Genomic DNA, 15,923 nt, shown 5'->3' on the forward strand with positions numbered 1-15,923 from the left:
CATAGTTCACTGCCATGTGCACATTGCTGTACTTATAATGTGAAGAAATAGACTAAAATGTTATCAACATTTGAAGCTAAACGTTCTGATCTGTTGCATCAGCCTCATTGCTTTCAAAAGATTTTTGGATCTAAAGTGGCTGTATGGAATATTTCTTTACAACAGCTGAAGAAGGTATGCACATCCATGGACTTTCCGCAGGTGCTGGAGTTGTAGGCCAACTTATGGAAAACAGAAAGGAATATTTATTTTTCACACAGAAGGACAATCCGAAGATGTGGATGTCGATTAAGGCAGCCCCCGCACCTCTCTGATTCAGAGGGGTTGGGTTAAATGCGGAAGACACATTTCAGTTGAAGGCATTCAGTTGTACAGACACCGGTTAGTCAGGCTGATTGAGGTAGTATGTACATGTAGATATGGTTGTGACTATGCATATATGATGAACAGAGGGTAGCAGTAGCGTAAAAGAAGGGTTGGTGGGTGGCGGGACACAATGCAGATAGCCCGGTTAGCCAATGTGTGGGCGCACTGGTTGTAACCTCAACTTCTCTTGGCAAGTTTTATTTTTGAAAGTGTTTGTTTTTCACTAATGTTTGTCATCATGCCTGTGTTGTGTTTTGTGCCTAGTTGTGCTAATTACAAACAAACGTGAAAATGAGTTATCTTTCACCGTTCTACCTACCAGAGATTACCCCCTATCAAGAATGATGCAGTGACAAAAGATTTTCAGAGGGATTTTCAGGCTGAACTGATGGGGAATCCATTTCGACAACAGCTGAGAAGTGATGCAATCACCATCTTTTTTTCCCCCTCACAACAAAACAGAAGATTCTCAATATACGATAATCTAATGTTACCTAGCTTGCTAGCCTAGCTGGACTAGCTGGGTAAGTTGCAGTCCTGTATTGAACTCTGAAACCCATTTATTTAACCTTTATTTAACTGGGCAAGTCAGTTAATAAGAACAAAACCTTATTTTACAATGACGGCCTACCCCGGCCAAACCCCTCCCCTAACCCGGACGATGCTGTGCCAATTGTGCGCCGCCCTATGGGACTCCCGATCACAGCCGGTTTTGATACAGCCCGGGATCGAACCAGGGTCTGTAGTGATGTCTTTAGCACTGAGATGCAGTGCCTTAGACCGCTGCTAGCTAATCAGCTAAATCATATAGCTTTCTTTTTGTGTACACACTGTCAATCAATTTCACATATGCCATGGTAGTCACTGCTAGACTGGAAACATGTTTGTTTGTTCTATCTTTGACTGACGTTACCTAACGTAAGCTAGCTAATGTTACCAAATAAGAGTCATCTCAATTTGGTAGCCATCTAAAACCCTCCATTACTAAAAATAGAATTGTTGATATAGCTAACTCACTCTGTGTGTTAGTAGCAATGATGAATGTGTATGAATCGTCTATCGTTGATTAGTTCGTTCTCAGCCAGTCTCAGCTGGCTAGCAATGTTGCTGCCAATTTAGTGACGCTACTTATCTAACAGCAAGCTGACAATATGGAAATGCCCATGTTAGCTATGCTTACATAGCCAGTCTAATAGAGATTAAAATATTGTGTATTGTTGTATATTTTGTTGTAGGTGGTACAGAATCTGATTCCACCAACATGCGCTTCCAACCCCTAACTCTGCACAAAGCAAATTGGCCAAAATATTTACAAGCTGATGGCTAAGATAGCTCAATTTACAGTAAGCATGATATAAATATGAAATGGGTAGTGTTTGTATGGTTTGTGTTATGGGTTACAGGTGGTTAGAGGTAGCCTGAGGACAACAGAGTACCTTCCAGACCATGTAATCAATTTGGTGTTTCCCTTTCCCTTTCTCTTTTAACCTTTTCTTTTTGTAAAACTCAGGTTATCTGGAGTCATTCCACAGTGCCCCGCTGAAAAATACCTTAACGGGATTGATTTGACAACACCCAGTGAAATAGCAGCGCACCAAATTCAAAAACAGAAATACTCATAATAATAATTCATAAATGATCTCACACAGGCATGGGCTGTATGCGCGGGGAGGTCCATGGCCACTTCTGTGGTCATGGAGCTACACCTCTGGCTGTCTTTGACAGCTATGAAGGAAACCGACAAAGCCGCCCTATTGAACGCCTCCATCTCTGACAGCAGTCTCTTCAGAAGCGCCTTCAAAGATGCGACGGCGCACTTTGGGAAGCTTGAGGAGGAGATGAAGCAGCAGTCTAGACACCTGCCATTGGAGGGGCGGGGCCCGCTCTCCACCGTCTCCAGTAGACCCGGGTCTATGGCCAGATGGAGAGCCCATCGAGCAGCAGCAACTGGTGTACCGAGACCGGGCCCCGCACCTCCGGCAGCACCAGAGAAGACGGCAGCTCAAACGACAGGAGAGGTGTTCATTTCGTCGCCCTGGCAGCCGAGAGGCAGTCAGAAGAGACTACGACCATGACGGGACGAGAGGGAGAGGACGGAAGAGCGCGCAGCACTTCCTGTGATGGCGCCCACTGTTCATCCCCCACCCCTGCAAAGGGATGGTGGAGTCAGTGTGTCTTTTGTTAATAAAGAATACTGAGACCGCTCGGATGCCTTCTCTTTCTATCTCTCTCTTCCTCTCACCACCCACAGCCCACAATGAGTGCGTAGCTGAGCACACACAGAAGGACGTTGTTAGTGGGAATGACATGAGGAAAGCAAGCTGGACCCTCTTAATGAGCCGTCATGCTATACCTCATAAAAACCCTACACTACACACTCTTAGTGAAGTAGCTACGGGTTTAAAGAGCAGCTGCGTACACAACCCCAAGTTGGGCCGATGACAAAATCGCTGTCCTGAACTATTGGAGAGACCCTTTTGACGCAAGTGGTCCCAATAGACAGTGTCATCCTACATGTCAGGCTCGGGCAGTCGGAGGTGTGTGGCCTCCCTCGGACGTCACATCAACCACCTGGAATTGGAGACAGTTCTCCTGGTTCTGACCCACTTAATGTCTACCCTACGGAGCCACAACCGAACTACAGTAGCCTATATAAACCGCCAAGAGACCTCATGGCTCGAGGGGGTCCCTGAGACGATGAGTGGCAACTGCACCCCGACGTTGTTCTCCAAATATGACAAAGGTTCAGGCGAGCCGAGGTGGATGTGTTCGCGTCATGTGTGATTGTGCAATGTCGCCTATGCCTTTCTCTACGAGCCCAGGATGAACCGCCACTATGGATAGACGCTTTTGCGCACCAGTGGACAGATGTTCTCCTGTACGCATTTCCACCGCTCTCCTGCATTCTCCCACTGCTAGCCTGCGTGAGAACAGGAGGGCTGTCAATCATATTGATAGCCCCCGATCACCCAGGGGATCCGTGGTATGCGGAGATGACTCAAATGTTGATTGCGCCATCATGGTCAATTCCACTTAGAGGACGCAATGTCTTAGGCGGCAGTATGCCAGCAGATAGATAGTTTTCACAATAGTGTGCCACAGAGAATGTGGACCCTGTGTGCTGTCAGGTTGAGAGTGTGCATTCTTTCTTATAGTTCATGCTTGACAAACAGCGCTCACCTGCCACCATCAAGGTGTTTGTGGAGCACCTTGGCGTGCTACATGCAGCGCACGGCGATGATTAAGTCATCGCCTCAATTGTTTGTGTGTCACGGTGCTAGTGCACTGGGTAGACCACTTTCAAAATAGCGGCTGTCTCATTGGCTTTGCGAATTTTATGGAAAATTTTATGGATCTTTTATTTCAGCTCATGAAAAATGTGATCAACACTGTAGCGTTTATATTTTTGTTCGGTGTATAATTATATTCAGCCCAAGGGCACAGCGTTCACCAGGCCTGGAAACCACACTAAATAGCCTATATTACGCGCCCATTGGAGAATCAGGAATGACGTGTGGCATCATTTTTAGTCCTAAAACCTGGAAATGAGTTACCTCTGGTTCATTCAACCATCCCTATGGGGAAAGGTTTTGGGATAAATGTTGAGAATAAGGTCTGTGGTTAACACAGGCATAAGGGATATTACATTTTGTTCTGAGATGTCACTGAACATAACCTTTATGAAGCCTTTGTGCTTTTCTTATTACATAAATGCTTCAAAATACACAAAAAGTGACTTTACCCGATGAAGAGTCGCATAGACAAAACCTATAAGATAACTACATTCGTCCTTGCATGCTTTCTAAATAAAAAAAATTGAAACTTTGGCAAAGGGTAAAGTCTACAAAACTTAGTCCACTTTTCTTAACAGATTTTGGTTTTCGAAACAGAACTGTTCTGAGATCAAATGTTTCATCGATGAGAAAATTTGGTGGTGATTTTAAATACCAGCCAGATGCTTCAGATTTATACATCCGGTGAAACATTTGTCTCATTGTTCCATCTGTGTAGTTGCTGCTTTGGCTGACACCATGGGTATAATCATTACGCCGATTCGGTTGCAAAACCTTTTACAACTCTATTGAGATCAAATGTTTTGCAACAAACGGAAAACGCAAACAAGTTTCTATTAGACAAATTTAGGTAGGTCCCTCCCCATTTCGTTTTCTCCATTTGGTTCTTAAACGGTTTCTGTAATGAATGCACCCCAGCAGAGTACTTTTGAGCCATGCTCTTAAGAGTCTTCCTGACTTGAGTTCACTGTGTTAGTCACGTGGGTCGTGCGTAAGCCAGGCTAGCTGCTGCTATCAGTATGATGAGAAATGAATACCCCTTCACTTGATGAAAGTTGAAAGTCATCTTTTATTGCACAATAAAATATCACATACCATGTTTTGAGTTAAGTGATTGGTCCACATGGGAATATTGGACCTATTTCAACAAAAAAAATGTAATCCACAACTGTGAATGTTGCCGATGTCAGACAGTACTTTTGTTTTGTAGCATGATATTCCCACAATGTAGCTAGAGCTTCAGTACACCCATTTAGTGAACACTGGCTTTGACTGCATGAGCTGAAAATGAATGTCCTAATCTGTCAAAGGTCCTTATTCAAGCAGCTGTTGAACAGAACCTTGAAGCGTGCATGCAGACACACACAGTCAGAGTGGTCTGCCATCTCTGTAACTTGGATTGTGGCAATTGTCAGGGCCTATATAACCAGCATGTCCAGGCATGCAATCACAACACACACAGCATGGTATTGGCAAGCCAGAGCCTGTATATTTCCCCTGACGTGCAAATACTTTACAGAATTTATGTATAGGGTCTGACACCTAGTGTCTGACCTGACAGCAGAAATAGGTTATAGTACAATTCAGCCCAAAGTTCACACGGATACAACTGACCCCATCCCAATGACCCACACGTTAAGTGCATTACACTTTTTTTCAGGAAATCGAGTTGTCATTTGTTTTTTCAACTATTCTTGCCGCAGGTGATGGCAAAAAGATTACAATACACATTCTACAATTTGAAAAGAGCCAGCAAGCCTTAGAAGCGGGACTGTTGTCCCTCTGAACCCTTTGACGTTACAAACCAGGCATAAACATGAAAATGCTTAGATAAGACTTGTACAATAAATACATATGAGATACATGCTTGAAATCAATCTGACTTTACCATAAATTACCAAAGACTAACTGAAAAGAAAACACACAGTAAAAACATTTATGACATGAAGACTGAATAAATATTAATTGACCTTCAACTGCACCAATTAGTTGTTTTTCCAAGTTTTCACATACAAGCAAAGTAAAAGGAAATAGGTGTGGGCTGGTGTGTTGATGAGATTATAAGATTGATCAATTAAACGAGTTGGATATTACTCGTTTCCCCAAAACAGTTTGCTTGTCTATCTGAATACACATTGCTCAGCAAATGTTAGTGGAATATTGGATCCAACATGCTGAATATGTTTACAATTGGATGATCATAGGTTAACATCACACCCACTTCAGTTGTATACATACTGTGTACCCCTGACCTCCTTACGAAAACTGAAGGCCTCATGTGAATATAAGCATGTGAAAAACGTGTCGTTTGAGTGAAATAAGGGGCCACTCATCAGACATGATCAATCAGGAATTGCATGGTATCCTTCACATTGACTACATGACATGAGGTTTGAATACGTTCAAGGATGTTTATGCATTAGTAACTTCGGCCTGGATATACAGAGCATTCGGAAACTATTCAGGCCTGAGTTTTTCCACATTTTGTTACGTTACAGCCTTATTCTAAAATTGATTCAATTGTTGTTCCCCTTTTCATCAATTTACACACAATACCCCATAATGACAAAGCAAAAACAGGTTTTTAGAAATGTTTGCACATTTATAATAAAAAAACAGAAATCATATTTACATAAGTATTCAGACCCTTTACTCAGTACTTTGTTGGAGCACCTTTGGCAGCGATTACAGCCTAAAGTCTTCTTGGGTATGATGCTACAAGCTTGGCACACCTGTATTTGGGGAGTTTCTCCCATTCTTCTCTGCAGATCCTCTCAAGTGCAGTCAGGTTGGATCGGGAGAGTCGCTGCAGATATTTTCAGGTCTCTCCAGAGATGTTCGATTGGGTTCAGGTCTGGGATCTGGCTGGGCCACTCAGACTTATCCTGAAGCCACTCCTGCATTGTCTTGGATGTGTGCTTAGGTTGTTGTCCTGTTGGAAGGTGAACCTTCGCCCCGGTCTGAGGTCCTGAGCGCTCTGGAGCAGGTTTTCATCAAAGATCTCTCTCTACTTTTCTCCGTTCATCTTTCCCTCGATCCTGACCAGTCTCTCAGTCCCTGCTGCTGAAAAAATCCCCACAACATGATGGTGCAATCATCATACTTCACCGTAGGGATGGTGCCAGGTTTCCTCCAGACGTGACACTTGACATTCAGGCCAAAGAGTTAAATCTTGGTTTCATTAGACCAGAGAATCTTGTTTCTCATGGTCTGAGAGACTTTAGGTTCCTTCTGACAAACTCCAAGCAGGCTATCATATGCCTTTTACTGAGGAGTGGTTTCCATCTGGCCACTCTACCATAAAGGTCTGATTGGTGGAGTGCTGCAGAGATTGTTGTCCTTCTGGAACATTCTCCCATCTCCACAGAGGACCTGTCAGAGTGGTCATCGGGTTTACCACCTCCCTTACCAAGGACCTTCTCCCCCGATTGCTCAGTTTGCCATCTCTTGAAAAGTCTTGGTGGTTCAAAGCTTATTCCATTTAGAATGATGGAGGCCACTGTGTTCTTGGGGACCTTCAATGCTGCAGGCATTTTTGGTACCCTTCCCCAGATCTGTGCCTCGACACAATCCTGCCTCGGAGCTCTACGGACAATTCCTTCAACCTCATGGCTTGGTTTTTGCTCTGACATGCACTGTCAACTGTGGGACCTTTTATATAGACAGGTGTGTGCCTTTCCAAATCATGTCCAATCAATTGAATTTAACACAGGTAGACTCCAATCAAGTTATATAAACATCTCAAGGATGATCAATGGAAACAGGATGCACCTGTTGTTGCTTTGTCATTTTGGGGCATCCATTATGTGTAGATTGATGACAAAAAAAATACATCCGATCACTTTTAGAATTAGGCTGTAATGTAACAAAATGTGGAAAAGGAAGGGGTCTGATTCATTTCCATATGCATTGTACATACATGTAATCAGCGGAAGTTTGACAAATGAGGAAAATATCAAACCTCAGAGGCACTGATGAGAAAAGTAATTTGTTGTTCTCCATATTGTGCTTTTTTACGATTGATTGAATAACTTTTTGGAGTATGAATTGGACCATGAAAACAACATTGGAAAATTATTTCGTAACAATGCACTGACTGATGCCACACTAAGTCCAAATCTTGGTTTTTCATGTATGCATACAATTCAAGGGGCATTTTAAAACAAACAAAATACTTTGCTATATATAATTTCCAATATGGAGATGTAACAAAACATCTATATATAAAACACTAGCTAAATAAGGCATTTTAATCAACAAAGTTTTTTTTTTTTAAGAAAGAAAAAGTGTCATATTTGGTGAAGGTTTGGCAAAACAAATAAATTATATAGTAAAGTTGTGACAAGGCAAAAAGAATGTCTTTCGACAAAGAAAGGTGACGCTAAAGCAACATGAGCTAGAAATATAGCTCAACAAGGAAATGTCCCCCACGGGCCAGGTTGTATAAGTGTGCACATCCACGCACACACGCGCACAAATAAAAGATTAATAGGCAGAATACAGGTAAACAGTCACTAAAAGGACACTGTGCAAAAATTGTTTTCATATTAGAAAACAAACAAAATGTGAAGTCAGAAGTTGTTACGCTTAGAAGCGAAGTCTTAAACATAAACCCCCCCCCCCCCCATAAAAAAACAGACCCTGTTACGAAATTTAGATTGAAATCTGCTTCTGCATCCATTTAGTGTAGTACAGTACAGTATACCCAGCAAACCGTGAAGATTTCCAGAACATTAGCAAAGATTTCCATTAAGTTCTAGTTAGGGTTTTATCTATTATTAGGATGATAACATCCCAAAAACATTATTTTAATGTTTTTGGGATGAACGAGAACTCAACGTTCTGGGAATGATGAGAACTCAACGTTCTAGGAACGTTCTTGCAACATCAGGCGAATGTTTTATACAAACATTGTATAATCCTCAGCATAACTGTACAGTTTTTGTCTTATGAGAACATTTGCCGCAACCTAACGAATGTTCTGGGAACTTTCACAGAACCAATTTTTGTGAAATACAAGAAAACACTGGTACTGAAGCTAGTAGCTATTTTCCCCAATATGTCGTAAACTAAAAATGTGGTGTGCTTGTAAACAAAAAGTAACAGCAATATACAGCTAAATAGATTTACATTTAAAAAAAATAAAAAATAATATGAGCTAGTCTACAGGAGTTTAAAATGCATCTGAGGAAAGAAAAGGAGACCACAAACCCTTTAAAACAACGAGGCACTCTGCGACTGCTTTGCACACATTATCTATCTGATCAAATGACAAACTTTTCCCTAACACAGACAGATGGCAATGGACAGATTCATTTTGCATACCCCCCTCTCCCCTAAAGTACCCTCTGTGTGCTTGTCCCTCAACGGTGAGGCACTGGCTCTCAACAGAGCCCTCTGTGACAGATTTGTCTATGGCACCTCTCTTCACTGCTCCCGCACACTGCTCAGCTGACCAAGTCCCAAGCTATTGCCCACCTAATAACATAGGTCCTCCTTCAAAGTAGCTATTGTGTGAAAATAACATTAAAAAAAAACATGATCAAACCTCAGGATTGTTCTTTGCCTTCCGTTTAATATATATATATACACTGACAACATACACACATATATATATATATATATATATATATATATATATGTTTTTGTTGTACTCAATGTGTTCTCTCGATCGGGTATAGTAACATTGTTTTCTCTAAATTTGTCTTTTTTTTTTTTTTTTTTAACAAAGCAGCAACAATAAAACAAATAGGGATGGACAAAAGCTGTCCTAATAATAACTTACTTGCAGCAGTTGTGCTACACCTTGGGGCTGCAAGTGACCTTGCACGCATTGCTTTTAAAATGATATAATTATTCATTAATTATTATATATTAAGCACATTTTGAAGGACCTTCAATTCAAATTGCCATTAGTTTCAGGCTTTAGGATGTGAAACAACTTTAGGGGGATATTCATATAATCCTGTTAATACCAAGGAAACTGAGGGGTCAGTAGTCCCTGGGCAGCTACATCATTCTGGGTTGTTCATTAGGCAACAAAATTGATTAAAAAAAACGGACATACAGGGAGGGAATACCTGGACTTGTCCGATAAGAAACGCTCATTTTCATTTTCCACTGCAAAATGTTTTACAATGTTTTCCCATTGCGTGCCTTTTAATGAACACAACCGAGCCCTATACTGTAGCTGCCTTTGAACCCAAGAGTGCTGTCAGCATATTTTGGTTGGAAAAAATATTTACACATCCTCCTCCTCAGTCAAATAGGCCCCCAGATTCACCTTTTAGCAACCAGCGTCTTAAAATGGTGCAATACGCAGAAATTGCTCCGCCATTTTCGGTTTGCTAAAATTCTAATAGTTTGTCTAATTTCCATTTACGTGACAAAACAAGCAATGTATTGTGTACAGAATCATTGATCAATCTAAACCGCTGTGAAATATACACTACCGTTCAAAAGTTTGGGGTCACTTAGAAATGTCCTTGTTTTTGAAAGAAAAGTATCCCGGAGTCGCCTCTTCACTGTTGATGTTGAGACTGGTGTTTTGTGGGTACAATTTAATGAAGCTGCCAGTTGCGGACTTGTGAGGCGTCTGTTTCTCAAATTAGACACTAATGTACTTGTCCTCTTGCTCAGTTATGCACCGGGCCCTCCCACTCTTTCTATTCTGGTTAGAGCCAGTTTGCGCTGTTCTGTGAAGGGAGTAGTACACAGCGTTGAACGAGATCTTCAGTATCTTGGCAATTTCTCGCATGGAATAGCCTTCATATCTTAGAACAAGAATAGACTGATGACTTTCAGAAGAAAGGTCTTTGTTTCTGGCCTGTAATCGAACCCACAAATGCTGATGCTCCAGATACTCAACTAGTCTAAAGGCCAGTTTTATTACTTATTCAAATCAGCACAACAGTTTTCAGCTGTGCTAACATAATTGCAAAAGGGTTTTCTAATGATCAATTAGCCTTTTAAAAGGATAAACTTGGATTAGCTAACACAACGTGCCATTGGAACACAGGAGTGATGGTTGCTGATAATGGGCCTCTGTACGCCTATGTAGATATTCAATTTTTTTTATATATATATTTTCAAATCAGCCGTTTCCAGCTACAATAGTAATTTACAACATTAACATTTATTTAAAAAACAAGGACATTTCTAAGTGACCCCAAACTTTTGAACGATAGTGTACTTTCAATAACCAAAAATGTTTTATTTTCAGCTGTTTGAAGCTGGTGTACAAAACAAAAAGACGCAAAAACAAAACTTAAGAACAGGGAGCATAGAAGTAGCGCACAGAACAGATCTACCGCTTCTTAGACTTGCTTTCAATGACAATGACAGATCTATATCTCACATTTCTATGTGAATTTGGTCAGGTTGCCCAAAAAGTTACATATTGCAGCTTTAAAGTGCCACGATCATGATGCAGCAGACCGTCAAGGCTGCTTGATCTGTGACTTGATCTGTAATACTGATTAGCAGTTCCTCCCTTCAGTTGCTTGCAAGTGTGTGTTTGCATGCAGGAGTGTCCATCACTTTCATGAAGTTCTTGAATGGAGCATGTGTGGGTATATACAGTATAACATAATCACAAGTTTGCTACAGGGCAGGAGCTCTATAAACATTAAGTGGATAATAAAAGTCTTTACAGGAACATTAACTTACACACCACAAACTTTACACTTTTGCACGGTAAGAAAGAGGGAGATGTCTATTGTGAATCCTGTGCCCCCCTTGGCTCTCTCTCCTCCTCATCTCCAGGCAGTTTTTCCTCCTCCATCACTCTATTCTCCTTCGTTTCTCTCTCCTCTTCAATGCTCTTCTCTGGGTTGACCTCTGGAGAAGCATGGGAGTCGTGTCCCGTGACCTCCTCCTGAACGTTGTCCTCCTTCTGATGCTCCCTAGCCTCCGGCCCGGCCTGGTCAACCGTGCTCTCCCCAGTCTGACCATCGCTGGATGTTTTCGGAGGCCCACTGTCTGTCTGTAAGTGGCTGTGGCTGCTTGCCTCCTCCACCACCCCTTCCTCCCTTGTTCTTTTCTTCTTCCTCTTAGGGCTGCCGGAGGACTCTGTGGGCGGCATGCCTGGCAGTGCCATGATGCCCCCGTGTGGGAGGAACATGTGAGGGTACAGCAGTCCATGGGACAACCCTGGAACAAGGAAAGGGTTGAAGGCCAGGTGGCTGCCACTGCTACTGCTGACGCCACTGCTGCTGCTGGCCGCCGCAGTGGTGATGGCTGCGATGCTGTGGCTGCCTATCGCACCTAGCTGCTTTTCCTCTGTCGACTGCTTGTCCTCCCTCTTTCTCTCTCCGTCAGACTGCATGCCGGAGCCATCTGCCTGTGTGCTCGAAGACGCCTGGCTGGGGCCTCGTGAGGGGCTACTGGCCGCGGAGGAAGCCGTAGTGGTGCTAACTGCAGCCGCTGAGGAGGTGGGAGCGGAGCTTGTGGGCGGCTGCCCCATCAGCCCCTGAACACTGAACATGTGGGGGGAGCCATGTATGCCGTGGAGCATCATGGGAAGCATGCTCAGGCCGTTCTTGGCATCTTCACCAGCGGACACGGCGAAGCCATGGGGGAATCCCATCAGGCCCGTGAGTGGGATGCCCTGGACATTGCGGAGGTTCTGGAGGCTGACCAAGTCCATGCTGCCGATCAGGCTGCCGTTCATGAAGAGTGGGCCCATGGGTGACTCCGAGAGGAGGGGCTTGGGCATCTCGCTGCGAGGACGACGGCCCCGGCGGCGGGGCCCTTGGTCGCGGCACACGGGCTCTGTGAGTATGCGCGTGTACTTTCCCTCGGGAAGAAAGCCCTGGAAACACAAGGCATTAGCTTGAGGAAAATGCAGGAAGTGTTTTGAAGGACATCTGTACTCTTTGTAAGGCAGTAGGTTCTGAGAACTGTCTGTGCTACTCAATATGTACAAATGCCAAATTAAAAATGGCATTCTAATGAAACTATTTGATGAGACACTTGTATGGATGAGAGAGAGTGAAAATTCCATGCTACTCACAGAGTGTTTCACAACATCTGCCCAGTCGGGTGCCACGTAGTACTCAGTATTCGCGTCCAGCCATCGGGAGAGCTCCTTGATTGCTGGAGCCATAGCACCCCCAAGCTACAGAACAGGAATATACAGCCCTTAATCAGTTGTACACACACATACCATAAATATAACTGATGCATTTGTGTGTAATTCAGGTTGTAATCTTGTCAAAGCAAGTCAAACATGACATTTCATGCAAATTCCTGAAAGTTATGTCTTATCAAAGGAGTGTATTTGATCAATGTGAAGTAGTACAGTTGGGTGGGGAGAAGTGTCTTCATTCACGTGTTAACTAGCTAGATTTTTAAGCGAATATTGTAAAGTTTCCATCAAATAACTTTGTATCGTATAATAACTCCTCATTTACCAAATTAAAAACAAGTTATGAGTTTCCATTCTTTTTTTAACAGTTGATGGTTTTGCCACAAACAACAAATGTGCCAACTCTGGTATGGTGTAGCCAACAATTTCCAGACAGGATACAATGCAGAGGGTGATGAAATTATGGATAAGAGCAAGATAATTTGTATTTGTCAATTGGCAGCCAAACACCGTCACCATCATACAAATGAAGACCATCAAGCTCAGCGTGCACTTTCACCACCCTGGGAAGTTCTTATTTCCTCTGCAGCCTAATAAACTGAACAGTGCATTCAGAAAGTATTCAGACCCCTTTACTTTTTCCATATTTTGTTACGTTACAGCCTTATTCTAAATAGCTCCCCCCCCACCCCCCCACATCAATTGACACACAATACCCCATAACTACAATGCAAAGACAGGTTTTTATAACATTTTGCAAATGTATTACAAATAAAAAACTGAAATATCACATTTACATTAGTAGTCAGACCCTTTACTCAGTACTTTGTTGAAGCACCTTTGGCAGCAATTACAGCCTTGAGTCTTCTTGGGTATGATGCTACAAGCTTGGCACACCTGTATTTGGGGAGTTTCTCCCATTATTCTCTGCAGATCCTCTCAAGCTCTGTCAGGTTGGATGGGGAGCATCGTTGCACAACTATTTTTAGGTCTCTTCAGAGATGTTCGAATGGGTTCAAGTCCAGGCTCTGACAGGGCCACACAATGACATTCAGAGACTTGACCCGAAGCCATTCCTGCATTGTCTTGGCTGTGTGCTTAGGGTCGTTATCCTATTGGAAGGTGAACCTTTGCCCCAGTCTGAGGTCCTGATTTCATATTTCCCTCGATCCTGACTAGTCTCCCAGTCCCTGCCGCTGAAAAACATCCCCACAGCATGATGCTGCCATCGTGCTGTGGGGATGTTCAATCTGGGTATCATCAGACCATAGAATCTTGTTTCTCATGGTCTGAGAGTCCTTTAGGTGACCTTTGGCAAACTCTAAGCGGGCTGTCATGTGAGGAGTTGCTTCCGTCTGGCCACTCTGCCATAAAGGCCTGATTGGTGGAGTGCTGCAGAGATGGTTGCCCTTCTGGAAGGTTCTCCCATCTCCACAGAGGAACTCTGGAGCTCTGTCAGAGTAACCATCGGATTCTTGGTCACCTCCTTGATCAAGGCCCTTCTAACTCGATTGCTCAGTTTGGCTGGGCAGCCAGCTCTAGGAAGAGTCTTGGTGGTTCCAAACTTCTTCCATTTAAGAATGATGGAGGACCACTGTGTTCTTGGTCACCTTCAATGCTGCAGACATTTTTTGGTACCTTTCCCCAGATCTGTGCCTCGACACAATCCCGTCTCGGAGCTCTACGGACAATTGCTTCGACCTCATTGCTTGGTTTTTGCTCTGACATGCACTGTGGGTGTGTGCCTTTCATGTCCAATCAATTGAATTTACCACAGGTGGACTCAAATCAAGTTGTAGAAACATCAAGGAAGATCCATGGAAACAGGATGCACCGGAGCTCAATATCGAGTCTCATAGCAAAAGGGTCTGAATACTTATGTAAATAAATCATGAAAAAAAATTGTAATACATTTGCAAAAATGTCTAAACCTTTTTTACACTTTGTCATTATGCAGTGTTGTGTGTAGATTGATGAGGATTTTTATTTATTTAATCCATTTTAGAATAAGGCTCTAACAAAAAATATGTAAAAAGTAATTGTAGGAGGAACACGCAACATCACATGACTGCAAGTTTACTGTGACATGGTTATTCTATTAACATTTGCGCAAAAAAGTATTTCCACTGCCATTTGTCACATACAGTGCCTTCAGGAAGTTTTCACCCCTTTTCCCACATTTTGTGATACAGCCTGAATTTAAAATAGATTAAAGAGATTTTGAGATTAGAGATTATGTTGTCACTCACCTACACACAATACCCCATAATGTCAAAGTGGATGTATTTTTTTAATTTAATTTTTTTGCCAGTTAAATAAACAGAAAAGCTGAAATGTCTTAAGTCACTAAGTATTCAACCCCTTTGTTATGGCAAGCCTAAATAAGTTCAGCAGTAAACATTTGCTTAACAAGTCACATAATAAATTGCATGGACTCATTCTGTGTGCAATAATAGTGTTTTAACATGATTTCTGAATGACATCCTCATCTCTGTACCCCGCACATACAATTATCTTTAAGGTCCCGCAGTCAAGCAATGAATTTCAAACACAGATTCAACCAAAATGAGCAGGGAGGTTTTCCATTGTCTCGCAAAAAGGACATCTATTGGTAGATGGATAAAACATTTGAAAAGCAAACATTAAATATCCCTTTGAGCATGATACAGTTATTAATTACACTTTGGATGGTGTATCAATACACCCAGTCACCACAAAGATACAGGTGTTCTTCCTAACTCAGTTGCCGGAGAGGAAAGAAACCACTCAGGGATTTCACTATGAGGCAAATGGTGACTTTAAGGCTGTGGTAGGAGAAAACTGAGGATGGATGAACAACATTGTAGTTGCGCCACAATACTAACCTAAATGACAGTGAAAAGGAAGAATAAAAATATTCCATAACATGCATCCTGTTTGCAACAAGGCAATAAAGTAATACTGCAAAAAATGTGTCAGAGCAATAAACTTTGTGCTGAATACAAAGTGTTATGCTTGGGGAAAATCCAATACAGCACATTTTCAAGCATATTGGTGGCTGCATCATGTTATGACTATGCCTATAATCGTTAAGGACTGGGGAGTTTCTCAAGATAAAAAATAAATGGAATGGAGCTATTCAAAGGCAAAATACAAGCAGCAAACCTGATTCGGTCTGCTTTTTATCAAACACAGAG

At 42.5% G+C, this 15,923-nt stretch overlaps 1 protein-coding gene across 2 annotated transcripts in view; it reads right to left on the minus strand.

Annotated features, from left to right (window-relative positions):
• Nucleotides 1-10,689: 10,689 nt before the first annotated feature.
• The window catches only part of LOC139370694 (chromodomain helicase DNA binding protein 6), a 106,299-nt gene continuing 101,065 nt past the window's right edge, over nucleotides 10,690-15,923 (minus strand). For both annotated transcript variants that reach the window (XM_071110324.1, XM_071110323.1), the window contains exons 37-38: nucleotides 12,673-12,777; nucleotides 10,690-12,471 (exon numbers count right to left, since the gene is read on the minus strand). In XM_071110324.1, the coding sequence (XP_070966425.1) occupies nucleotides 11,374-12,471; nucleotides 12,673-12,777 (1,203 nt within the window). In that variant the 3' untranslated portion in view covers nucleotides 10,690-11,373. The remainder of the gene's footprint in view (nucleotides 12,472-12,672; nucleotides 12,778-15,923) is intronic.

This window comes from Oncorhynchus clarkii, chromosome 17 (assembly GCF_045791955.1).
Source record: "Oncorhynchus clarkii lewisi isolate Uvic-CL-2024 chromosome 17, UVic_Ocla_1.0, whole genome shotgun sequence".
Lineage (NCBI taxonomy): Eukaryota > Metazoa > Chordata > Actinopteri > Salmoniformes > Salmonidae > Oncorhynchus > Oncorhynchus clarkii.